The 26,623-nt window shown below is 46.6% G+C and overlaps 1 protein-coding gene and 2 long non-coding RNA genes across 6 annotated transcripts in view; 1 reads left to right on the plus strand and 2 right to left on the minus strand.

Annotated features, from left to right (window-relative positions):
* LOC142051435 (uncharacterized) overlaps positions 1-26,623 on the minus strand; it is a 175,215-nt gene that overhangs the window by 104,937 nt on the left and 43,655 nt on the right. The gene's annotated exons all lie outside the window — the stretch shown is intronic.
* The window catches only part of LOC142051434 (uncharacterized), a 140,546-nt gene that overhangs the window by 99,544 nt on the left and 14,379 nt on the right, over positions 1-26,623 (plus strand). The gene's annotated exons all lie outside the window — the stretch shown is intronic.
* LOC142051416 (protein ELYS-like) lies at positions 496-25,634 on the minus strand. Its single transcript, XM_075080551.1, has 24 exons — positions 25,425-25,634; positions 23,963-24,216; positions 21,012-21,192; positions 20,017-20,224; positions 18,628-18,744; positions 17,582-17,666; positions 15,441-15,591; positions 12,868-13,000; positions 12,599-12,780; positions 12,064-12,125; positions 9,311-9,401; positions 9,134-9,223; positions 8,827-8,971; positions 8,322-8,326; positions 7,961-8,056; positions 7,100-7,193; positions 5,502-5,625; positions 5,316-5,372; positions 3,956-4,102; positions 2,578-2,765; positions 2,262-2,406; positions 2,054-2,167; positions 895-1,042; positions 496-809 (listed from the first exon to the last, which is right to left on the minus strand). Exons 1-24 carry the CDS (start codon positions 25,543-25,545, stop codon positions 673-675), a joined length of 3,075 nt encoding a protein of 1,024 aa, XP_074936652.1. The 5' UTR covers positions 25,546-25,634; the 3' UTR covers positions 496-672.

A 26,623-nucleotide genomic window follows, 5' to 3' on the forward strand; every position in this document is an offset into this window, starting at 1 on the left:
TTGCATTTTCCGACTGGCCTAGGCTAAGAGGTTACAAGCATTGCCTAACAACTCACAAGAGACTATGGGTTGGCTCCTGCCTGGAGCTTGCTTCTTCCTCACCAGAAGCTATTTATGGTTGGTTACATGGGAAGGGATGAATTGCAGCAAATAAATGGAGTGTGCTGACAACCCTGAGAGTCATCTTCCATGAGAAGAAGTTCTGATGGGGGATTAAACTACTTTTAGTTATCTGCGGCCTTATTTGCACGCTGGGCATGTCCTTATAGTACGATCTGCCCAAGGTCTTGGTCTTTTCTCATGGCAAAAGGACAGTAGAGAAGGACAGTAACTGACCTTCATTGCCCTCAAGTCCAAATATACCAGAACTGAGGTTGATTTGGCCACACCACCTGTAGGAAAATCATCTGACAGCTACTGGCCTCTTTCCTGCTCTTTATCGTTCTGCCTATTTTTAAGTAAAAGAGGCAGAAACAAAGCAGAAAGGTGTCAGCAAGTGGGAAGAGATCACTATTTGATCACACAATCAAGTCTAGCAAGATGTGTACACCAATAGCTTGATGGTAATCATTGTTTTAGTTTCAGCTCTCTTAAATTCTCTAAACATATTTACCATAATATAAATATATGTATTTTGCATAACAAACATCATCATAACAGAAAAACTCTCTCTCAACTGGGTTTCTGCTCATTTCCTACCCATAACTCTCTAACTTTGGCCAACACACGACTGCTGAAAGGTGCCCTTGGATGCACATTTCCTGCATTAGCTGGTTTTGTTACTGTCGAGGATGGCTTCGGTCTTGCAGCTGTAAAGCACGAGGGAAAAACGATCAGCCTTGTGCAATCAAAGCGATGGTTAGTTGTGCGTTATATTCCCCCCCTAAAAATTACCTTCTCTTGGTCCGGACGAAGGCAGATGGTAAGGCTTGGCTCTCTCTACAGCCAGCTGCCTCTGACCTCTAGGAAGGGTCTTGCCGTGCTGGGCTGAGAGAGAATTTCTGGCAACTGCTCTCTGTCTCCAGCGAGGAGCACGATCATTCTGGTGAACAAAAAGCGTAAAGCAAGAAGTTTCACCCTGTATCTTTAGCCAAGTGGAAGGAAGACTAGAATAATAGCAGAACCTACAACTTTAAGGTAAAACCATGCCGGCACCCTGCAGAACCTCATTCTGACACACTTGTCAGCACCCACAAGTTTCACGTGGCTGACAAAACAGCAGCCTTTCCCTTGTTTTTCCTGAAACGCCACTGCCCCAGGTGACTGAATCTCCAGGGCAGCGGCAGGTTACGTTGGACAAGAGGAAGTGAGGATTAAAATGAGGAAGAGAAAGCTACCTACACACCCCTTCCCCCTGGATGGAAGCTTTCAAATGCAGGACCTCAACCTTCCAGAACAACCCCATAAGTTTGCTTCCCTGGAGAACTATGGTTCCGGAAAGCAGCACATGGATCACAGAACCACAACAGAAGTTCACATAACACAGAATTTGATATGGCTACTTTGAGATACAGAAGTTAGGTAAGAATTTCTGTCCAAAAAGTGGTAAAATGAAAGCTGTGGAATTGCAGACCTCATGCTATAACTTGAGGAAATAATAAAAACATCAACCCATGATGCAAATGTTGCCTGTGGGTTGGCACCCAGAGCTGCGTGTGAGATACAGGAGATGACATACAACACACTCTTCATTCCACAGTGACCCAAACAACTTCCAATAATCCGAACCCTACATAACGTACGTCCCTGAATAACTGAATGGTAAGAGTGGCTGACAGGAGATACTTATTTAATCCTTAGACACAAACAAACTGTTCGAAGTGGAGTCAACAACAGCCTGGAACACAGAATTTCCAACTGCACGGGGTAGCTCTGGAGTAGTGACACATTCTGTTCAACTTTTAGGTTCAGCTGTAACGTAAGGTGCAGAGGCTTATTGCAAGTATTTCAAAGAAGGGTGTGATAAAGAAAGCAGGATTCTTACTGAGCGCTGTTAAACCGGTCAGTAACCCCTGAGAGAAACTGGCACACTTGGCAGGACTTTTACGCTTACCATGAGATGAACGTTCGTCGCCTGGTTCAGCCGTGCTGCTGCCATACAGTTGGCACGCTGCAGTTGCCGGGCTAAAAGAATTTCATGAATCCGTAAAAATTTCTCCAAACACTTCTATGAGAAATAACACATTTTAAAACATATATCATGACCCTGCCTCTTCTCTTGGCAAAGAAGGGATTCAGATTTTCCTCTTGCCCACACTTACTTGTTCAGAGTCTGTGAAAGGCAGCCTCAGGAAGTCTCCCACTAGTCCCATCTCCCGACAGATGTCATACATGTCTTTTAATAGCTCTTTCTCCTTTAACTGAGCGGCGTCTTCCTGCAGCAGAGCCCAAGCCTCCGCCATGCACCTGTAGTTAATTTTTTGAGATGTAAAGGTGTATTAATAGTATAACTAAAAAGATGCCCCACAGTTATTGTGCTCAAAGTTTAAAGGAAATTTAGGGGATTGTGATTTCTAGTGTTTGTTCTCCACCTTTCACAGTATTTCAATGCCAAAATGGTGGCAGATATTTCTTTACCTATTGGACAACAGCACAGTGAGGAAAAGTCGCTCTTCACAACTGCTTGCGAATGGTGGCTTCATCACCTGCATGTATCTGAGGGCTCGCCCATGCTCTCCTTGGCACATGAGGGACCGAAGAATTCTCACGTGTTGCCACGACACAGGTTTGGTTGTAGCTGGGTGAAAGAGCAGGGCCAGGGAATTCTGCAGAAGGTGGAGATCAGGTTTACTAAGATCACAGAATCCCAGGTTGGAAGGGACCTCAGCAATCATCTAGCCCAACCTTTCTGGGAAGAGCCCAGTCTAGACAAGATGGCCCAGCACCCTGTCCAGACAACTCTTGACGGTGTCCAACGTGGCCAAGTCAACCACGTCCCTGGGGAGATTATTCCAACGGTGACTGTCCTCAGTGTGAAAAATTTCCCTCTGGTGGCCAGTCGGAATCTCCCCAAGAGCAACCTGTGTCCATCCCCCTTGTCCTCTCTATGGGACTCCGTGTAAAAAGGGAGTCTCCACCTTCTTTGTAGCTACCCCTTAAGTGCTGGTACATAGGAATGAGATCCCCTCTGAGCCTCCTTTTCTCAAGGCTGAACAAACCCAGCTCTCCCAGCCCATCCTCGTATGGCAGCTTCCCAGTCCTCTGATCATCCTGGTGGCCCCTCTCTGGGCCCCTTCCAGCCTGGCCACAGCCTGTTTGTATAGAGGGGATCAGACTGGACACACAAGCACACAACAAAACTGTTCAAAAGTTCCTTCAGTAAGGGTGAATGTCCCTGATACCGGACAGGTAAATATAAATTCTTTACTATTTGCAGGAAAAAAAAATCAGTTAGCCATACAGAAAAAAACCAGAGTCTTTTAAAAGGAGTGATTCACACTCGGCTAGGGTAACCAAATCCCCATAGGCAAACATCACTTCTTATAAATACAAGTTATTCTCCAAAAGAGGTTGTATTAAAATTGTGACAGGCAAAGAGCAACCCTCAGCATCAGAAGGAACATGAATTAGATTGAAGAGTCACTTTTGCGGTCTTCTGTCTCAAATCCTGCTGCTAGGATGGTCATTTGACTATTTAAAGTACCCAAACCACTGCTTTTGAGAAAGCGCTCGACTGCTCTGCTGAGAACAACCTGAACAGACGGCTTTGGCAATTCACATCTCAAGCATTATTAACGCTGACTTCTTCATTGTCTTAATCCATTTCCTCTCAACGCAATTAAAACCAAACTGCAGATCATCACGTATTGCTGAAGGTGCTGCTGAAGCAGGATTACAAAAGAAGCTTCCCATGTTTTATCACCTGTTATTAGCTAAGCACCAGGTTTTTAAAGTCATTTGCTAGATCATAGCCTTGCACTACAACGTATGCCTAACTAAACTGTCACATGCTTACTTCATAGTCCTTGTGGTCTAGAAGCCAAAATCCTTGGATAAGCTTAACAAGGCCCGAAGGGATGGCAAAGGCAGCTGCGAAGGAGTCGACGGAAGGTTCTGTTTTGTTCGGAAAGGAATGTATGATGTCTAGCAGCAAGTAAATTGTCTGATATCAAGTATCTAATTAAGGCTGATAAATTTGCAAGACCAACAATTTATCACATGAAATAATATTATTCCTATGATTAATATAATAGGAATAAATAATAAAAGGAAATAAGAATATCATAGTGGTAGGATGCAGAAAATACTCATGTATTAGTCTCGCCGTTTTATGCTGTTGCAACCTGAAGATAGTCAGGCCCTAACAACAAAATTGCATTCTGAATAAATAACCAGAAAGACAGACTCTTTGATTTCTCTAAGGCATTCAGAAAGGTTGCCTTTCGATATTTAAACAGTTCTGTTGGAAACTCAGGCTCCCTCTTTAGTCACTGCAGCCACCAGCTGGACATTCAAAACACGAGAACGGCCAATGCTTGATTATTAAAGCAAACAAATTCTACAGTTGGTTTCTTCCCTCCTTTCCAGCGTATATAAAACAAGTGAAATTCGGGTGTCCTTACAGCACAGCTTAGCTCTGAATGATTAAAACTGGATTTAAACCAGTATGTGGATCACTCATCGGCAGTGTCACTTTCTCTTTCTGACAGCTGGTTTGGGGGGTCTATTCTCATCAGAGAGCTCCGGGGTGCAACAGCTTTAAAGCCCCTGCTCTCTAGGCTCCCCTCTCGGCTCAGGCAACAAACAACCAAAGCAACACAGTGTATTTCGGCAGCTTAAAAATTCAGTTTCTGCCCAATGGCTTTTCCCTTCTCTCTCTCTATTATTCTGTGTGCCTGCACTTGTAACAGCACAAAAGCAAGCCCTCTTAGCTGTGCTGGAAAATGGATGATTTCAGCAAAATCAGGTCCTGGTAAACCGCTGTCAGAAATCCTTTTGCTCTGAAGCAGCACATTCTAGTGCATCGCTTGAGGAAGCAGCTGTTTGCTACAGCTATGGGTGCTTCAAAAATGAAAAACAGTTTACATTTTGAGAAAATCTAGGGGAGCTTTCTACCTTTAACATTGCTTAGTAGACCTGTTTTCTCACATCAGAAAAGACTTTGCAACAAACCATTTTAAAAATTCCTAAAAAATCCACAGTACAAAGAAATCAAACAATGCTTCTGTCTGCGACTTAATTCTTAACTACACGTGTTCATCCGCAGTGTGTTTGAAGCACAAATTAGAAAATGCATCGAACACGTAGGTGACAGACATTTCAGACCCCTGATGCGCGTATACTGGAGGTGTAACAGAAATAACTCCAAGGGATACGATTGCATGTTTGTGGCTTTCTTCAACACCTTCTAGCAAATAGAGCTCCAGCAGTGCCTGGAATGAAAAGGTAGAAGCTTTTTAAAACTCCTCTCTTTGAGAAATCATTGGCTTTGGGGGAGGGCTGGGCTGGGGCTGGGGTTTGTTGTGGCTGTTGTTGTTGCCTTCAGCGAACACAACACTCACGCGTAAACTAGGAGGTGGGTATTTCCCCGTTCCTCCTTCATCTCTCTGCCACAACTTCTCAACTCGGTCTCCTAACTGGGAAACCATCCCATCGACCATCAGGCAGTCAGAGTCCCATTTTCTTCTGGAACAAAACCTAGCGAGGATTTGCACAGAGGAAAACACTAATTCTGGCCTCTCAGTGTCACAGATTTCCTCCAGCCAAAACAAACCCAGCTAAAGCTCCCACGACTCCAAGAAAGGAACAAACAGACAAAGGCATGATCGTGACTTGAAATAGACTGGAAAGAAATTTCGGAGTCAGGTGAAAGGTGCTCATTAGATCCTAGTGAATTATTAAAGGAGCTCCAAATAGGAATCCAAAAAGCTCCCTTATTAAGGGGAAAGTTGCAGCGACCTTTTAGTTTTCAGGTTTTCTTTTGTGCCGCATTACTTGTAATACAAGGGCAGTGTGAGCAAAGCTAACCCAAACCCCACGCCTCCAGTGGGAGCGTTCCCACACACAGCGGTGAGACCACAGCACGGAAATGTCAGGCTTTGGTCTCAGCACCTCGCTTTTGTTACTGAAAAACAGTCACGGTCAGAAAGCTGAGCCCACAGCTGAATTCTGGTATCACCTGAAGCAGCACGTTTGTGCCTCTGCACATGCCATCACAGTGACGGAGGGCTGGCCTGTTAAACACGGCATTGCTCAGAAGCCCATCGCAGGCTCCTGCGGGCTGCGACGCCAGCCTTTCATTTCCCGAGGAGGACGAGCAGAAGCAGCACGCTGGAGGTGGTGCTTCTAAGGAGCCCGTGAGCCTGTACGAGAGTTACCTGAGAAGGACGCGCAGGAAGAGGAGCTTGAAAGCCAACACCTGACATAGAGCAGCTTCCACCTGGACTCCTCCTGCTGCACCTTGTTCACGGTGCCACAGCCACGGCTACTTGAGGACTTTCTTTAGGTTACAGAACAGTTGCCAAAGAAAAATCTGTTCTCACCTAACCCAAGGCACATCACCATTATGCTCGTGAGCCAGCCCAGGAAAGGCAGTTCCCGTGAGGAAGGCACTTTTATCCAGTAGCCAGGAGCGCGCTGGCTGTGCCAGCTGCATGTGACTCTGCCCATCTCCTTCAATGACACCGCGGTGCTTGGGAGTAGGAGATTTGGGCCAATCCCCTTATCGCCATCTATCACTGGTCATTGAGAGAGATTATTTTTGCTTTGTTTTTTGGTTTTTTTTTTCTAAAACATGCTTTCTTCTGTGTCCAGAACAATTGCTCTGCAAAGGCCGTGCCTTGCTGACCTGGCCGTGACTGATCCTGTCCTCACCACACGACCTTTTCCAGTGGTAACAAATGACACAGAATTGCCAATGAATTACGTGCACGTCAAAACAATGATGATACCAACAAAGGGCACTAAGCAGAGGTATATATCAACATTTCAACACAGGAAAGGAACCTCTCTGTTCAGCAGGACACACGCATCACTCCAGTCAAGAGTGTTGCCAGCAAACGCATGAAGCATAGCAAATACAGCTGCTGATGGAAAAGCCACTTGCTGCCGCTTCTAAATTTGCAGTGGAACTGTTCTAGAGCTTTCCTGCACGTCCTACCTTGATAAACACTCCAGTTTCTGTCGATGACCAGCGTAGTAGCTCCGAATCAGAGGATAATTGTAGAAAGGTCTAGAGAAACGCATCTCATCACCTACAGGCAATAAATAAGAAGTAAGTTAAAGAAGTCATATCACATTTTCAACCTACAGTTTTTGACCAAAAAGACAGAAGAACACACAAGCTGAGCATCAAAAGCACAGGCCAGCCTCCGACTTTGAAAGAAGCCCATCCTCCTTCTGCCTTTGCTAAAAGAGACCTACGACACAGGAGTCAATTCCTCCTTGTCCTAAGTGCCATTTCAAGCTTACAGGTGATGTAGCATCCAGAACATGTAGTGTCAGCTGAAGTTCACTCTAAAAAAAAAACCCCAATTCTCAAAGGGAATGGGTTTTTAAACATGTCATGTGAACATGCGTAAGACAGTTAAGGCTGACAATAGGGTTTATAACCCATCCAAATGATGAACTATTTCCAAGGTGTATTTTTTCCTCAAACAATCCATAAAAAGTTCAAAACACGCACGTCAGGCTTTTACTGTAAAATCAAGCATTCCCGTGTTGGTGCTTTAGGAGTTACTTGTTTACAATCCCAAGGATTTCAAGCTGTGGCCACGAGCAACTCCTTCACTCAGAGGCTTAGTGCTGTTTCTGAGAAACACCCCGGAAAGAAACTGCTTCCATCTTTCTACACGACGGAGTTGAAAAAACAGTGAAATCTCAATTTCAGCAGCAGAACTTCAGCATCTGCTGTCACTGAACCGGCACGACTTGGTATTGATGAAGCCTTGACAAAACCACGGGGAAGCACGTGTTCATAGGAAGCACTGACTGCTACAGATGCGTGACAGTTTAGGCTTACCTGAGCCCTCTGGCAGGAGACGGGACCCACAGAACCAGAGGACCACTCGTGCATACAAAGCTGCGAGGCTGGTCACCGCCAGCTTGTTTGTCAGGTCTGCAAAACATGAAAAGAAGCTTAAGAGGACTGTTGGTGTGCAATTTCTTTTGTTTTTTATAAAACTCCCCTCATTGCACTAAAGAGAAAGTAGAAAAATAACACGGTAGGAATCTTTGCCTGTGCATTTTTCACTCCGTATCACTTCCTTAACTGAAGAAAAAGCCCACAATCACAAGCAACCCCTACAAAGAAGAAGATTCACTAAAGGTTTAATAAAAAAAAGTGAAGTCGGAACTACTAAATCCACTCATGGATAAGGCACCTGTTCTTCACGTAGCAGAGAGGTTTACTCTAGCAAAGGGATTTTCTCTTTTCTCCTCAATATGCCAGGAACAAGTTCTAATAGAAACAGCTACAGAAACTCATGCAACTCACTTCACATGTTACTCATTTAGGCTTCCTCTCTGATTTTAGTAATTTCCAATCCAATATTTGCATGCAATTACGCACTGCTAGCTGACAATCAAAGGGAGTATTTGTCACAGTGCCACAGCCCGTTGCTGTAATTTCAAGCCGGGTGCTTGCACAGCTCCTTGCTGAACGCAGCCTCCCCACCCACTCGCACGAGCTCCCCAACAAACTCGTGCCCTGAACTCAACGCGCGTTAAGTGGCAGCCCCAACCCCTCCCATTTAAGCCCCTTCTCCCCGCTACATTTGACTTTCTGCCAATCAGCAAAACCAACAACAGCTCCTCTTTCCACAATTACAGCCCCAGCATCGTTCCAAATCTTCATAAGACACACCAGAGAGTTAGAAATACTGTGACAAACCTTTTCCAGCGAGCTCTTGTGCCTCTGTTAGAAAACAGTTTAAGACTGTGCTAAGGTTGCTCAAAAGCAACTGGCGGTGCTGCAGAGCCTGTAACCTCTGCGGGTCAGTGGAGCTGCAGGAGCCGTCAAACAGCGCAACACCTTTTCAAGAACAAGTATGAAATCGTTAGCCTACAGAGCCATTTCAGAGTTTCAAAGTGCACTTCCAGATCTGCGGGCAAGACCATCTACCAGCAGATCACTGAATAAGCTCAACTGGAAAGACTGATTCTAGGTTTGCAGCATGGCTGCACTAGTACTCACAGATTTGCTCAAATTTGTCTTTTGTATAGATCACTCTGCTCCACGTCCAGTCAAGGGCCAACTCTAAATTAGCAGCAGAACTTGGCTGCTCTTTAAAAAGAGAGAACAAAAAAGAAATGAATCAAGAATTCCAAACGAAGAAACCATGCAACATAAAAACCACATAACAAGTCTTACCTTTAGATGTCCAAAGCTTAATGCAGCCAGTCAGAAGCCCTACAGAACCTGTCTGGGCAGCAGCTGACAAGACCGCCTCTAACTGCTCCTCCTAAAAGTAACAGGCAAAATCAAAGGAGAATCCTACCTGCTTTCAACATCCAAACCACCAACAGTAAGTGCTTGTTTCTAACTCTACACTCACTCAGGCATCACAGGCTGGGCTGCTTGTTGCTTTGAGGAGCACATGGAATTTTTCCCCTGACATGACAACTTCCCAAAGGCTAATTCTAATCTTTATTTGCATGCCTCTGCATTATCCTCTCAATTTACTGCGTTCCAATTAACTATTCCCAGCAACATGCCCTGCTTATACCCATGGCACATGGGGTGCAGAGAAGTTTGCCGTCAGGAATGCGCGAAGGGGACAGAACAAACAGAACTCTGCAACGTTTGCATGGAAACAGTGAAGCCAAGATCAAGCAGCTTTCCAGGCTATGAAGACATGAAGGAGTTACGACACCCCAAACATTAAGTTGTCATTTCCCAAAACGACAGAAAAGAAGTGAAACATTGATGTTCTAATAGGTTTCAGTTTTAGGCGCTTCAAACACTGTGTTCTAATGCCGTGGCAATCCTTCAGAAGGGCAAAGCACAGGCAGGCACAGACGTGCACTGTTAAGGAGTAGCTGAGTGCAGCTGGTGTTCTGATACTTCTTCCAGGTGAAATGATCATAGAAACATAGAATCATAGAAACATTAAGGTTGGAAAAGCCCTCTAGGATCATTGAGTGCAACTGTCAACCCAACACTACCATGTCTCCTAAATCGTGCCCTCAAGTGCCACGTCTACATGTCTTTTCAATACCTCCAGGGATGGTGAGTCCCCCACCTCTCTGGGCAGCCTCTTCCAACGCCTGACCACCCTTGCAGTGAAGGCATTTTCCCTAATATCCAACCTAAACCTCCCCTGATGCAGCTTAAAGCTGTTTCCTCTCGTTCTATCGCTAGTGACCTGGGAGAAGAGACCAAGCCCCACCTCACAACAGCCTCCTGTCAGGCAGTTGCAGGGAGCGATAAGGTCTCCCCTCAGCCTCCTCTCCTCCAGGCCAAACAACCCCAGGTCCCTCAACCTCTCCTCATGAGACCTGTTCTCCAGACCCTTCCCCAGCTTTGGTGCCCTTCTTTGGACACGCGCCGGCAACGCTATGTCCTTCTTGTCCCGAGGGGCCCAAGACTGAGCCCTCAGCAAATTTTCCTTTTTAGGGCTTTTGCTTTTTGTTTGCTTGTTTCTTTGGCTTTTTAAGCACATTCAGAAGTATCTTTCCCTTCTAAATAAAATCATCACATTCAAAGCCATTTCTACACATTCGAATACACACATCAGATTTCCATCTTTTTCTGAAAACCAGTCTCAGACAAGGAAACACACCGAGTACAACTTACAGTGGCAAACAAACCCCCAAACCAAGCTTCTTGCCCCTAATTCTGAGATTTGTCTTACTCACATTCACAAGCAATTCCTGCTCAAATGCCTAACAAGCCTCTGAATGATCTAGTCTCAATTCAGCAAAGGGTATGACAAATTTCTGCATTTCCCAATTATTTCCAACGTGGAGCTGACATCAGATCACCCAATCTGAATGGAAGAGCCTACATCAGGCTTGCAAAAGAGACAGCCTATGGGCCAGGCCAACCTGCCAAGACGTTCATGTTAGCTACCACACTGTGCACAAGTGCTCTTTGCCCCAGCGCACCCCCACAGATCTGGTGAGGAATCCAGTAGAGAGGAAGATGAGGGCAGGGAAAGCCTGCTCTCCCCTTCCTACTAAGTGCTCCTCTGCCTGATGACTCGCTCGCTCAGCATTTCGCTTGGAGCCTGCCTGGGTGAAGATGGGTTCTTCATCACAAAGGCTGCATCTCTCAGGGAAATCCTTCAGAGGAGAGAGAAAGGTTGGTGCCCTGCAAATGGGAAACCTCTGAAGGAGGGGGGTGAAGTCACTGCGGTGGGATAAAGCAGAGAGAAGGTGGTGGGTGTCATGAGCTAAAGGTGACTGAGGTGTTGCAGCAACAAGAGGGCAGTCCCAGAGGAGTCAATTGGGCACCTGTAGCACAAGGCAAAGGCTACAGAGGTGAAGATCTGCTTTGAGAGGCTGCAGCAAAGCCGACCAATGAAGGGAAAATACAGGGAAGTCATCGGGTAGAGCTGCCAACAGCAATTGTTTGCTGCAGCTCACTGCCTTGGAAGCAAATGATCAGGTATAGTCCCGCAAGCGGATGTTCGCAGCCACTCGCATCCGAGTGAGACACCCCCATCGTCAGGTTCTGCACGGAACCTAATGCTTTGAGAGACTGATGGGGGGGGAAGGTTGTTCTGAGGGAAAGATGCTTCCTTTTCTCCGTTCTGTCCTCTTTTCCAAGGTAATCAGGGATCAAAACCCGAACTCAGGACCATGCAGGCAGTTGCACTCATTGATGAGAGAGAAGGAACAGCTTTCCCCGACTTTCTCTTCCTGCTCCTAGAGCAGCACTCTCTTCCTTTCTAGACATTCAGGCCCTGATCGTGCTTCAACAGGAGACAACGGTGCGTTTACACTCCCAAGAGGGGACCTCAAACATTACATTTGATAAAACTGGTAGGGTACAATTGCAGTTACGCGTGTGGATGGGCAGGAGGAGCATTAAATGGTCCCTGACACCGAAAGCAGCGCCATGGAAAGCTTAGGAAAGGTCCATCTCTTGACATTCTCCATAAAGATACAGTAAAAGCTCACCTCCTTCCGGAAGCCGCTGCACGTCACACGAACAACTCCAGAGCTCAGCAGGCACGTGCCATCTGCAGAGACAATGAACGTTGGACAACATTCCATACTCTCACCGTGATGGTAGCACCAGTTTACATTTTTGTCACAGCAACCTCTGGAAAGGTACAACTGAATACCCGTTCTTCTCATCACATCACTTACAGCCTTTTTTAGAAAAACGATGACTGAGTGTAGAGATTTTCCCTCCGGGGCTATCGAGGTGCTGCGCTTTGAGCTTCAGCCCAGAGTCATTTCATTTGATCACCAGCACCACCTCACGGGCTGCGTTACAGAAGCACCCAACCCCCAGACCCAGCCGCCTGTCAGGCAGGTGTCACAACAGCACACACTTGGTCAGTACAACGTCATCAGAGTTGGGTGGGTGGGGGGTTGGGGTGTTTCGGTTTGGTTGGGTTTTTGCGTGACAAACAGTGAACAGGAGAACCAATAAATGGCATTTGAGCTCGTTTAAGCTTATCACTATTCAAAGCCGTGTAATACCTACCAAAATTATAGGTGCTTGGATGAAAACACAGCTCAGGTTGTGGATAAGAAGGAGGAACTCTCCAGCTTAGGCTGCGCTCCTGCACCACAACATCCAGAAGGAGGTTTGGAGCAGTCGTGCTTGTTACAGCGTCCAGTGACCACAGTGCAAAATAGGGGCAGTCCTGAAGGGATTCTTCTGGCCTGAAAGAAAACAAGCGCAGAAGCTAAACGCCGACTTTCCAATGAATTATGGGGAGGGATACTGAAACCAGCTTCATAAAAACCTACCTTAGCGAGCCTGGCTTTTGAGCCTGATACCAGCAGTCAAAGTCAAATACACCCAAATAAGTAGATGGTTTTCCCTGGCCGCGTGTATTCACTTGCCAGCTGAAGACTGAGACACTGGTGCCAGGAGATATGACTGGAAAAGGCAAGACATTGTTTCTTAGTGGGAGAAAATACAATCTATCTGACATTTTCAAAACATCACTTTCTATTTTGGATTCATTCTGTTACGTCACTCATGAAACGCAACACTTGACTAAGAAGAATTTTAACAATGTACACCATAGCATCACCTCTGTGATAGGTTTCAGTCATGCTGCCCCCCTTTGCGAGTTCAACCTGTATCCGTCCTAAGACAAATCCAATACACAATTGTCAGGTAATCAAGTTTCCCATACAGTAAGAGTGCATCAAGATGGTTAGAAAAAAACAAAAACCAAAAACCAACCCACCACCCTAGGAAAACATACTTTGCTGCTTTTAGAAAGCATACAAATTCTTGTCATATACACTTGATCACTCAGCTGGCATTATTAATTTCCAGATTCGACTCGATTACGAGTGTTACGAATAGCTCCTTTCCAGCACAGTCAGAATGAAAGAACACAATTATCACACAAAACAAACACCAAAACCCAACCCCAACAAACAGGAGATTGGAACAAAGAGTTTAACATCAAACATTGACCATGTTACACTCGGGTTCTCTCAAGAAGTGGCATGGTCTGTCGCCTCTGGGGAGAAAGCATTCTCCAGATGTGAGCAAAGTGGGGGGTGCATCCTTTACCCTGACAGAGCAGGGAACCAGGAGACAGGTCATTTGGCAAAATGGGTCTCTGTTCTCTGCTGAGTTCATCAGGGCTGCTCAGGGAGCCTCCCACGCTTTACTGTGTGTCATCGTGAGCTTCTGTGCCCTTTCACTTGTGTGAGCCGCTGAAACTGCCTTTGAAGATGTCAATTAGTTTCATAAATCAGAAGCCAGCTGCATTTCTAACCTCAACCCACATCCAACAGAAGCTCATGTGGGCCTACAACTTGAATAGTTTCTGGATAAAAGCTAATGAGGAGCCATCAGAAAAATGACAAGCATTTTTCCATGCCTCAGACTTCATGAAAAGGGGACCAAAAGGGCCTTTTTTGTTGGTTTTGGTTTGGGTTTTTTGGTGGGTGTGTGTGTTGGTTGTTTTTGACAAGGTTTTAGAAGGCCCTCTCCTCAGAATCGTGACACAAGTGGAGAAAATCCAAAGGGGTTTTCATTAGATTTTGACACGCTGTTGTTAGAGGATGGCACCCCAAAAGAGGTGGAAGCTGCCTCTTCAGGACTAAGTCAAAGCTAATAAACACAAATAGCCTAGAAAGTCATGCCAGTGTCGTCTTTGTAACAAGCAGACATAAGTTAAGGCCAGTAAGAAGAGAGGGAAGGGCATTCACACACCCAAACAAAAGGCTGTGAAAGTTATCACTGCAGCCGGCTCAGAGATGTGCTCAGAGCATCACTGGATGTGCAAACCCAGAGATGCACATCTCATTATTGCAAGGTAATGAAAGACACCAGAGGAGTTTTAACTGTCGGTCCGGACGAGGGAAGCCAGAAGCTATTGCTTTAAGAGCTTGTAGGTGTAGGAACCTATTAGACACAGAGAGGGCAAAGTGCACAGGCAGATCATGGACTCGTAGAATCATTTAGGTAGGAAAAGGCCCTTAAGATCATCGAGCCCAACTGTAAACCTCATACTGCCAAGTCCACCACTAAACCCTGTCCCAAAGCGCCACGTCTGCACGTCTTTTAACTCCCTCCAGGGATGGTGACGCCACCACTTCCCTGGGCAGCCTGTTCCACTGCTTCGCAACCCTTTCTGTGAAGAAATTTTTCCTAAGATCCCAACTAAACCTTGTGCTCTAGACCCTTCACCAGCTTCGCTGCCCTTCTTTGGACACACTCAGCACCTCAGTATCTTTCTCGTAGTGAGGGGCCCAAAACTGAACACAGGATTCGAGGTGCAGCCTCACCACTGCCGAGTAGAGGGGGACGATCACTGCCCTACTCCTGCTGGCCACACTATCTCTCATACAAGCCAGGATGCTGGTGGCCTTCCTGGCCACGCGGGCACACTGCCGGCTCATCCAGGTGGTTGGGGAAGGTATCAAACAGATCTGGCCCCAACACCGAGCCCGGGGGAACAGCACTCCTGACCGGCCACCAGCTGGATGCAGGTGCAGGCATAGGTTGGAAGAGGGGAAAAAAGAAAGTTGAGGGAACGCTCCTAAGCAATGGAGGGGATGATCTTACTGTTCAAAGACGAGAGCTGGAGGAATAAAATGACTGACAGGCGTTATAGAGGTGACCCCACCATACATCGCTACAGCATGTCAGCAAGCATTGAAGGGAAAAATAGGGTTTATTTTAACAAGTCCCACAGAATTTCAGCACCCAGTTTTTCCTTTGAAATAAGCCCAAGAAGTTAGTTTATACAGAGACTTAAGACTTTCAGGCTGTGGGTATGGAACAGCATTCATTGCTTGGATGCCAAAACCATTTAGTTTAGAAAAACCAAACAGGGACATCAGGAACAAACCTTCATCAACGCTGCCTTCTCTGTCAATGCAGTTGGGAAAGGTTTCTATAGCCTGACAGCTGAGTAGTTTGGTCTTGCTGCCCTGCCCTCGCAAGGGAAAGGCTCCGCCCGTCAGATCTAAACTGTACTTTTCAACACAGGATGCCAAACGCTGCGGAAAAAATCACAGGAGAGAGAAGGGTCATTCTGAGAGAAAAGCAGACATTACACCTCAGTAGGAAAGAATGTCTATGTCTACTAGAACCTGCATATTGTACTGTATCTCTCCCAGGCGCTTAATCTGATGGCAAAGAGAAACTACAGCTGACACGCAAGAGAACTGAGTGTCAAACCGTAACGGGTAAGTTTGGCCGTAAAAGCTTTGCACATTTTCAAAACTGAGCATTTCCCTCACATTATTGGTTCTAAATGTGTTTTGCAGAATTCCCTGCACCATCCCGGTTTCTTCACAAACCTACATATTTAGCTAGAAAGGGAGATCTGAAATAATGCCATACATAGGCATGCAAAGCGCTTTGTTCCATGACTTGATCACAGAACTGATGAAGTTAGAGGAGTCACGGCCTTCCAGCAGCCAAAGCTCTCTTGCGAGGCATTATCTATAGGCACACACCGCTAGAGTGAATGCCCATCCCTCGGGAGTAGCCATGAGAACTTCTTACTGAGTCACACTCTTCTCTCAAACCACGTCAGCTCCTGCCAGCTCCTCCTCTCACCTCCTCAGGGACTAAAGGGTGAAATATGCCTCCCTGCCTTCACCAAGTGCAGCCAACAGCAAAACAACCCTGCGGACATGGCATGCACGTGGGCAAGGCGTTTAGGATCACAAATTCCTACAGAGTCAGCAAACTACTTTGAGACCTACAGAAACTCCAGCAGGATTGTGTGGAACCTCTGAGACCACCATTTGCTAAGCAAGCATTGACTGAAATACTGTCTTTCCAAATACAGCACTTGGTCAAATGATCTACCCTACAACACATGGGTGTGTGGATTGTGGACAAAGAGCAGCTCTACAATTAAAAACCAACCAAACAAAACCAAAAACCAAGCAGCTAAAAGTCTCCAAAAACCTACCAGAAAATAAAAAAATTGATTGTACCTCATTCTACCCAAGTTTCCTAAAGTTTCAGAGCTCTAGAAGGAACTGGCATGAGCTGGCACGAGACAATCCATTCTCGTATGACCTGATATGTTACATTTAACTCACCTACTCTGAGAACAGGCAAGCTTTCTCTTAACCATTCTAGGAAATACTACTAATAAATATCAAGGATGTAGAGCACAGATCCTCTCCTACTGCACCTCAACAGGAAAGACATGCTCTGAATTAAGATTACTTTCCCATCAAAAAGATTTTGCAAGGGTTTCAGGCATAACACTGAATAAAATTATACGTTCTAAAAACGCATCTTCTATCTGTTAGATAACAGAGAGGTAAGGCTACTTCATCTCTAGTTTAAACACAACCTCTTTGGAGCCACTTCTAAAAATTTACATATACTTTTTTGATCAAATCAGACCACTCTTTACTGTATTTGCGTATTTTGCTGGCTTCAAGAGCAGAGTTCATAGGTAACGCAGCCAAAAAGTAGAAAGAGTTCTCTTTAGAGCTACTAAGTTTCAGGACCAGCACCGAAGAGACCCTGCAGGTGAGCATCATGTGAAGTCCTGCTGACAGAGCTCAAAGGGAAAGCAAGAATTTAAACCTGAAGACCGGAACAGAATAAAGCTGTACGCCCGTGTTTTAAGGAAGGGAGACAGACAGAACCTTATTCAACTCTGCAGTTTGGTTAAACAGAGCTACTCAAAGCCCTGTCTTCTCTTCCTACATGCCATTCAGTTGGTGTTTAAATGAAGAATCATTTTATTTGTAAAAGCTGCTGCCTCTTCAGGAACTGAATTTATACGGGCTCTTTGCAGACGGCTCTGGCTGGAACACACGACACGGCGGTATGAAATTGTACGACTTCTTTTCAAAAAGTATGGACAAAGGCCGTGCCCAGGAAGACTCAGCAAAAGATTCTTTCTTTTTAAGTCATCTCTGAATTGTCATGGTCAATATTCCCCCTGCCAACTTCACTGATACTCCCTTAGGGAAAAGGACTCTTTCCAGCCTTTCACGGACGTGCACGTCTTACCTCGTACATGACTTGTCCTGAAGCCAAGCGCCTCCTGTCTGCGAACGCTAACTGCAACAGATGTAAACTCACGGCATCGCCTTCACTGGAAAAGGTATAAATGATGACATTTGGTTACAAAGCTGCTTTATAGTCCTCGTTACCCTTTCCTTAGATCTAGGCTGAGGTTTCCTTAATAGCATTGTCTGGCTCAAAAGAAAAACAGCCCTTCCCAAAACCTGAGAATTGGTCACATTTAGCCACCAAACCACAAAGGAGGAAATTTGGACACTAACAGCTTCTGGGGCAAAGGCTACCCATACAATCTGGAAGCTTCAAGGTGTTCTATGGAATAAAAATGGTTGGGAACAGTTCTTTGCATTGAAGAGCTCGCAATCAAAACTGCTTTACAGTCAAACTGAAAAAGATTGCCACTCCATGAGCAGCCGAGCTGAGTAAATAGCTTGCTGATGCGGAAGGGGGCAGATCTTTCTCCCCTTCCCTTCCCACCAAAGCTCCAGTCCCTCCCCTGCACACACGGCACCTTCCACACCCTCGTTTCAGTCATTAGCCCAGCAGGAAACCACCGACTTGGCTGCTGAACACCTTCCCTGCCAGCCGAGCTGAGCTGGCTCACCAAGGCTCAGGCTGGCACCAGGGAACCGGCCATGCTGTCACCTCCTCCTTTAGGGGCAGCAGGCTGGTGGATCCGCACCTTTAGTGCTCTGGAGCTGCAGCCTCCACTGCGCTCCATGGTATCTTAACACCACGGTGTGAATATCAAGCAAACCATGAAGCAGTCATCAGGAAACAAAGGAAGCCATTTAAGAATGCCAGCACAGAAATAGAGCCACTGTCGCTTTGCTGCCTTTCAGCAGGGAGGAACTAGTAGGTCCCTCTTCATCCCTGTTACATCCTGTACAAATCGCACCGTCAGCTCCTTCCATACCGGAGAGAATCTCCTGCACGGCTAATTCAACAAAACAAATACATGTGGGTCAACTCTAGGTGAACAAATACTCAAAAAAAAAAGAAAAATCAGTGGCCGATAGTAAGCTTTTATTCACCTTTCTTGCGTCGACTGAACAGCCCACAAGTAGCAACAGTTGCGAGGATCATGCTCAGGCTCTTGAAAAGTAACGGCGCAGACAGGAATCCTTCCTCCTTCAAGCTGACAGTGGTGCCTGCAGGGTTAAAAAAACCAAAGAAAGCAGGTGAGCCTGGTGGCCCTGCCTGTTTGTAGAAGGGGAGAAGCATCTTCTGAGCAAAGAGCCCCTGACGTGCTTCTCCTCAAGGCACAGAAGGTCACACTCCCGTCTCAAACAAGGGAGTCACGGGAGCGACTGCTTTTGATGCAACAGCCACGAGGTGAGGAAATTACTGTCCATCACGGGCAATAACCTGGCTTTATCTCCTCCTCTGCCTGCGGAGCAGGAACATGAAAGATTCCTTCAGCTGCCAGGCAAAAGATTCTTCCTACTCTTGTCGCCTGCTTCAATATTGAACTGAAAATGCAGCCTCTCTTCTGCACAAGCTGAAAACAGCGCCAAACACCAGTAGTGTCTTGTTTCTTTACTTGGACTATCTAAAGCGTTTCTCCTCCAGACTTCTGAACCTTCTTTGCACCTTCACAAGCTATTCTTGCCACCTCACTATCCCTCCACTCTCTATTCATGCCGCCAATAGTTCCCGGTGAGTCACTGCAGATTTGCTTAAGTGAATCCCGATCTGAATTGGGTCAGATATTCCAGGGGGGATTGCTCTTTGGCAGAGCTGAAATCATCTCCCTAATTTCTCTGTTGCTTATCGCTTGACACGACCCTTATTCCACCTCCAAGTGTTCCAAGCAGACTTTCATTCCCATGCATCGCTGCCTTGGAATGGGTCAGTCCCCTCTTTTGGTCGAGGCTGAAATGTGGGAGAGAATGTCTTTTCAGCCACAGATCAGCTCTTGAGCTTTCATGTCTCACTCCTTTCAACCTGGACGCTTTAAAGAATATTATCACCACAATCCCATCATTAACATACTTCAGCCTTTCAATGGGTGCCCTCATTGCAGGAGCTGGTTCTGAGAAATAATGTCTACAATCTCTTTCATTGAAGCACACACAACTCCTGCTGTCACTGAATACTGCTGGTGGAACAAACTGCCTTATGGAAAGCAGCTCTCTCACGCCCTAACTGCTTGACAGAACCCAGAGAAGGGAGCTTTCCGCAGTTCCTCAGCCCACAGGCACAATAAGGAGAACAATCCCAGCCCGCTGGGGAGAAGGCGGCCCACTGAATCCAGGTATGGCTCAATGGTTACTTCAGAAGGGGATTCCTAAACTCTCCAAGATTACACTCCACATTTCCCTCCCTGAAAAAGGGCTCTTTAAATTAACAGACTTCCTCCTCAAGCAGAGCCTTGAGAGCCCTGCACCTCCAGGCGTGACCAAGTGCAAAGGCCGACTTACTCCCGCTGCAGAGTTTTCATATTCCACAGTGACAGGGAGCCGTCGGAAAAACCCACGGCGAGCTGGTTGCTTCTGCTGATGTAGCACAGGGTCGATACTGCTGTTCCTGAAGAACACTGTAACTGAAGGCAGAGATGTCTCCCTGCTCTGGTCACGGTTGCTCTTCCTTGTGAAACGCCAGCAGCAGCTCTAGTGACAACTGTTAGACCTGCACGCACAAAACCACACAATAAAGGAATGCGTTATGCCATTCAGGTTGCATTTGAAACACTGACGTGACAACATGTATGATCTAATTCTACCATCCCCGGCAAAATACCCATTGATGCAATACTTTGTCTGCTCTTCCCATTTTGTACGCATTCAGAGCACATAGGAACTCTCTGACTGGACAGGTATCCTCGCTCCTATTTCAAAACCAGGTGAAAGCGAAACCTCCATAGACAAATTCTTCCTGGGCTCTGCACATCAGGAGTTTGGGCTTCATGGTGAAGCTACTTGAAGTGACACCAGCTCCCGAGGCCACTCTTGTAAGAGCAAAAACAGCGTATGCAATCCGAGTACACCAAGTACAGGTTCCGTTTGGTCAAATGCAGGGATTTTGGTAAGGCATATTTACTTTAAAAAACAAGCCTAAACTTTGCCCCAAGTCAATGAACAGAAGCAGAAGAACATTCCCAGGAAATAGGGCACGTCCGACACACCTTCCTGTCAGGCAGCTGCACCGACTCGGATGGTCAAATTCCTACCCCTCACTGGCGAGAGTCACCGTGACAGAGGGACCCTGGTGGGAGGGGGTATTTGTAACCTTAGGAGGAGTATGAAGCCACTCCCATTTTTAATCCATTCAGGACTAGACGATGTCAAACCGCCACCTGTAATCAGCAGCCATAAACGTCTGCACAGCAGTAGCTTCAAAGTGGGATGCGTGTTGGTGATTTAAAAGACACAAGTTTTCTTACTTTTCCGTTCAAGTTTAGAAACCGCAAGCTCACCCGATGGTTCATTCTCCCTCTCACTGCAAGAGAGATCATCCAAACCAAGGTCCACCACAAGCAGATGACCAACATCTGTCGCCACTGCTGCCACGCCACAAAACCCTTGCAGAGCCTGGTGCAGGTGCCAAGGCCTCACGCTGGCTCCTCCGGGGTTAGTTATGGGCTCTACAGCAGTTACCTACAGGAAAACTACAAGTTAGTATTTAAGCTCTTTGACAAGCTAAATAGAAATCACTCAAAAGTGAAGCCAGAACCAGCCCATCAGAAGCAAGAAAGTAAATACAGGGTTGTAAGACTTAAAAACACAGCATTGATCCCAATTATATCCAGACAAAACAAACAAACAAACCAACCCCCAAAAACGTCCGGTACAAAAATCCGTTACTGCCTTCCGTTTACTGGGTTTCCTGCAGGGATTTCGCTGAGCTCACTCCAACTGCAATGGTGCAGTCTATTATCACAGCTTACCAAGTTCCATTTTCTACTTAGAAACCATTAACTCGAAGACAACACAGAAAATCCGTTAAATGCAAGAAACTTGACCGTATTTAAGGGACTGGAGTAAGAAAGACCAAACTCACTCTCGCTCTCCCACGGCCCCCAGCCCGTCAGCACTGGGATACAGCCCACGCCTTCTTTGCCAAACAGGTATTAGGGCAAATCTCGGCTCTCAGTCAGACGCGGCAGCGGCCAAGTTGCAGGGGAGACACACCGCTGCCACGGCAATGGAGTATTGTTACAGATAGTGGAAGGGAGATACCAGCTTAGGGAAAGTTACACCAGTCCTCATTTAGAATCAAAAGAGCAACCAGGGAAAGCAGAAAAGTTTTCAGTGCCGAAACAGCGGCAAAAAGCCCAGCAGCTGGTTCGCCAAAAGCCAGCTCCCGCTGAGGAGAAGCGCACGCTGCTCTGTAACACGCGGAGCCGCCTGCCAGCAGCTTTAGTACAAGGCCCTGATGAAGACAGACCTTTCAGCACCTGCAGCCCCTCCCGGGACAGCCCTGGCTGCTCCAGCAGAGACACCAGCACGTGAGGGCTCCTGCACTAAGGCTCCACAACAAAAGAACACGGGCTGCCCTTCAGCCTCCTTGCATAATGTCACACAGTGACACCAGGGAGCTTTACATCAACACCAACCTGTTACACGACAATGGAACAGAGCAGTGAGCACCACAAGGATTCCTTTTTTTATATATATTGGTTTTTCTCCCCAGAGGTGGGGAAAAATTGACCAAACCTCCAAGCCCCAAAGTTCTCTCCTCTCCCGTATCAAGCACTTGCTGTGACTGCGCTGCCTGGCAATCTGCTACAGAATTTACCTTTCCTTTGGGCCACAAGAATTCTACTCCTAGAAGTGCCCGCAGTAATTGACACAACTTTATATTGTTTCACACTTCCTGGAAATCAGATGAAATCTCCAATCTTCTCAGCTACTCAAAGCACCACCAAAAGTGCGTTGATTATTCGAATTCTTGCTGCTCCAAGCCTTGATGACTCTCAGGAGGAAAGCAGAAACACTGCACATATCGTGCTGCAGAATCAGCCAAAGTTCCCGTGTTGCTGTTAACTTTTTTTCTTTTAAGGTCTCGTTTTGTTGTTGTACAACTGGCCCCAAATCCACCTTTTCCACCTTTGCATACAGGTTCCCAGTTTTAACGCTTCAGTTTTCCCTGTAGAAGCTCCTGGAACTGCCTATTTTCCCACGGCACCAGGCACTCGCTTTGCACACTCTCCTACACTGCTGCCAGCTCATTCTGGGAACGAACGCAGAAATCCTGTCTCAGCTCCCTCACTCTGAAAGCTGCCCTTCTGCCTCACACAAACCAGGAAGAGTGGGGAAAATACCATTCCAGAGCTCTGAAACATGCAACCGTTATAAACCAATTTAATACCATTAATATTTTCAATTCGGGTTTGCTTTTACAAGTCTGAATGGCTGCACGTCTATGTCAGCACACAGCTTGCCTTTCCATCTCAAACGCTGAGATTTATCAGGACGATCGGCAAACCCACACAGCGGAGCACCAACCCAGCTCAGCTCGTTAGAAATCACCACCACACAAACGCGCACTGCCAGCAATCACACTGTAGCGCTACAGACAAACAAACCCCGCCTGGATTCTAGCAAGTCAAACCCAATCACGCTCTGGAAAGCTGAGTAATACGGAAGTATTTATCTGTCGCAGATTCTAAGGTGGTAAAGATAGAGTGAACCTTGATGTTCCATTACCTTAAGGTGACTCTTGTCTACATTCAGATAAGGAGCCGAGGGGAAAGGACGTCATTTGAGTTTATGGGTTAGAGAAGGCAGGGAAAATTAGCAACATTACACCAGAGTATCCCACCGGCACAAGCACCATATGCAATAAGCAGAGGTTCAAGGGCTTCAGGCTGAAAGTCGGTCTGTAACCACCTGCCAGGTAACGCAGTGAAGCCTGTTTTTTCCCATCCTAAGTCAACAGAAAAATGTGCTTTGCTCTAAAGTCACCTGCTTGCTAGTCCCAGACTCCTGGGAATGTGCCGAAGTCAGCTACAGCACAGCCATGGAAGTCTGAGATATTTTAAAGACAGTATTTCTGACATAATGAACCATTCAGGACATGTATGTTACCAACACTTGAAAGGCAGGGTGAGGACGAGGTCTTTGTCACTCTGGCTAAAAAAAAAGGTAGTTTTCAAGGCCTTTTTGTCAAAGTGGAGAATTAGGTAACTACGTGCTCTACTGTAAAACCAGAAAACTTGTTTGACTCTCTCAGCAAACTCAAAGGATAACGGTACCGTTAACCCCACCATTTCACATCAAGGTGCTCTCGACTGGACACTCTGCAGTGACAGTATGATGACACAATAGAGAAAATGGACGTCCTAGCAAAGAGACGCTCCAAAGCTGCTCCTGAAACAGCGTTATGCAGCACCTGACAACGTTTCCCCCATTAAAAAGGACCTACCCTTCCTGGCAGAACTACTGCTGTAACCACGCTTGATGTTCCAAGGTCGTACAGGCAGAGAACACTTCCCTCTGCTTCTCTCAAGCCAACCAGCAGCCCCGTTCCCGTCTGCCAGGAAACCTCCTTCACCACGCGGATGGTGGGAGGCTGCTCACGGGCTCCACTGAAACGGTGTGCAGAGAGCCGCTCTCCCGTCACAGCGCTCACGACCTCCAGCTGAGGGCCACACGCCAGCCAGGCCAGCCCATCTCTCCCTGGAAGAAGAGAAAAGGCTGGCTAAAGCAAACTCCCAAGAGAGGGTTGAAAACAACAGGAAAATCACAATCACTGCCCCTTTGCTTCAACAGAAGTACCTCACAGAGCAAGAGAGGCTTACCCAATTCCGGTCGATTATTGAAAATCACCCACTGAATCCTCAACCAATGCATCGTAAAATGAACCACCTTATTATTTTGCATTTGGACTTGTCATTCCTGCACTGAAGAATTCTGGTTGTTTGGGATAAAGATTACAATAGATTGGTCTCTAGTCTTTATACCATATTCAGCTTGGTTTTGCTAGAAATCATCTAAATACATAGGAGAATACAACTCCTAAAGCATATACTTCAAATATGGCAAAATCTCAGCCAATTCTTTTCTAGTTTACTAACTTTGCTCGACACACGCCTACTTTGGGCAGGGATTTGGACTTCAACAAGGAATTACCTTAAAATGGGCACTGCGGGAGCCAATTTCAACTTTTACACACGCTGATCACAGAGAGAAGTTAGCACATTTAGTTTCACTGAACTACTTCCAACACAAAGGGAGTATTAACTCAACTACTGCACTTACAGTCACACAGAGAGATCCTACATGGTCTTCACAGGCGCCCGGACACCCAGGCAGGCCCCCAGCGCTACCTTCAGATCACCGACAAAGTCAGCTACCTCATCTGCTCAGCCGCTCTCAGCAGCTCTCCCGGGACACTCCTCTGCGTCCCATTAAATACTCTGCAAACCTGGCTGCAGCGCCTAACAGGGCTTTCCTCTTCCTTCTGTTTTTAGTCAGGCTAGGAAAGAAAAAGCAGGGGGGGTTGCCTCTCTAACACTGTGGAAGAACTAGTTCTGCACGGGATGTTATGATGGTACAAATAAATACAGCCCAAAACCACACCAGGACTTTTTTGAAAACTGCCTTTCCTTCAATTAGAAGTTGAGGAGGGCTCACGGACTTGCCCGTGTTATTTTAATAGCTCAAGACTGGCGCAGGCTGTTGTCCTTTCAAAGTTTAACTCTACTAATGTTTTAATGTTAACATTTTTCATCATTTTGTCATAGTTCATCCTTTCTGTTCTCTCAAAACCTGACGCACCTGAGCAGCACTAACCTGACACAGCTGATACTGTGACCCCGTGCCTCAGGTCACCTCCAGGCAGTAACAACTTCACAGCAAGACCCAATTTCAAGGAAAAGGCTCACCTCTGGAAAACCGCCCACGCAGCACAGAACCTCGGGTGAGCTCATCTTCCCCAAGAGCCTGAATGGTCACCTCGGGAAACTGCAGCAGGCTGCTCGTTACCTGAGCCGCGAGGTCTCGCATTCTTCACTGTGAATAGAGAAAAAAATGCAAAAAGAGGCTCCTGACAGCCATCGACATTTTTGAGATTGACAGAACTTTCATCCCTTTGCCGTGAATAATCTCCCGTCCAGCTCCTGCGGCTCTTTTCCTTAACAAAAGGGCACTCAGGACAGGTTTGGATCTGACAGCAGAGCAAAAGGAGAATCCTTTGCTTTTCTGATGCCTACGAGATCACCAACAAAAAGGGACGCAGGGGTATTGACAGGATAAACAACACGGGGAAAAAGCCCAAGACACTGGAGTCAAGTCAAGCAAGGCGGCACGAGTCAGAGACCGAGTTTTGCATTAAAAAGCTCCAGAAAATAAACAAAAAAGAACAAGTTGAGAAATTACATGTTTGAGCAGAATCACATCCAGCCAAGTCAGTGTTCTGGGATGTCACCGTTGACTGACATGTAGTACATGAAAGTCAGATTCAAAGGCCAACAATGTTACGGGCTTACTGAAGGAAAAGCTAAAGATACGGTCAGTCGCAGCTGAAGACGTGATGTCACAAACCAGGTTCACTTCAGTGCCACCAAAAGAGAGGCCTTGCTGCTGCCCCCCTCTCTCCATCTGCTCCTTCCTTCTGCTCCTGTATCCCTGTGCCTTCCCTTGCCCTGACCTGCACACGTTTTAGAGCTCCTTAGGAGCCACATTAACTCCCCAAGCAGACAGGGAACGCACCCACAAGAGCAGAGAGTTTCCCACCAGCTTAGAGAGTGAAACGGGGTTGCAGAGAGAGCCAGCAAGCATAAAAGCTGGCACAAGGAAGGAGGCAGGACACTGCACCGGGGAGAAGGAGAGGGGATTTGCCCATCTCCATTCTGTGGCCGTAAGCCGTCCTGCTAGCTCATGCACGTGTGAAACCACACACTCACTTTGCAAGGAGAGCTGCAAGAAACCCCTTTGCTTTTAGAAAGGGCAGCACCCAAGGCACTCTCAGTCAACTCTGGACTCCCTCGTGCACGTAGAGGCTCACTCTCGCACGGAGGGAGGCTGAGGCTGACGGGCGTCATTCTTTCACTCAGCCAGATGTGGAAGCTAAAGTGATCTCAGG

The sequence above is a fragment of the Phalacrocorax aristotelis genome, unplaced genomic scaffold (genome assembly GCF_949628215.1).
Source record: "Phalacrocorax aristotelis unplaced genomic scaffold, bGulAri2.1 scaffold_34, whole genome shotgun sequence".
In the NCBI taxonomy this organism is placed as follows: Eukaryota; Metazoa; Chordata; class Aves; order Suliformes; family Phalacrocoracidae; genus Phalacrocorax; species Phalacrocorax aristotelis.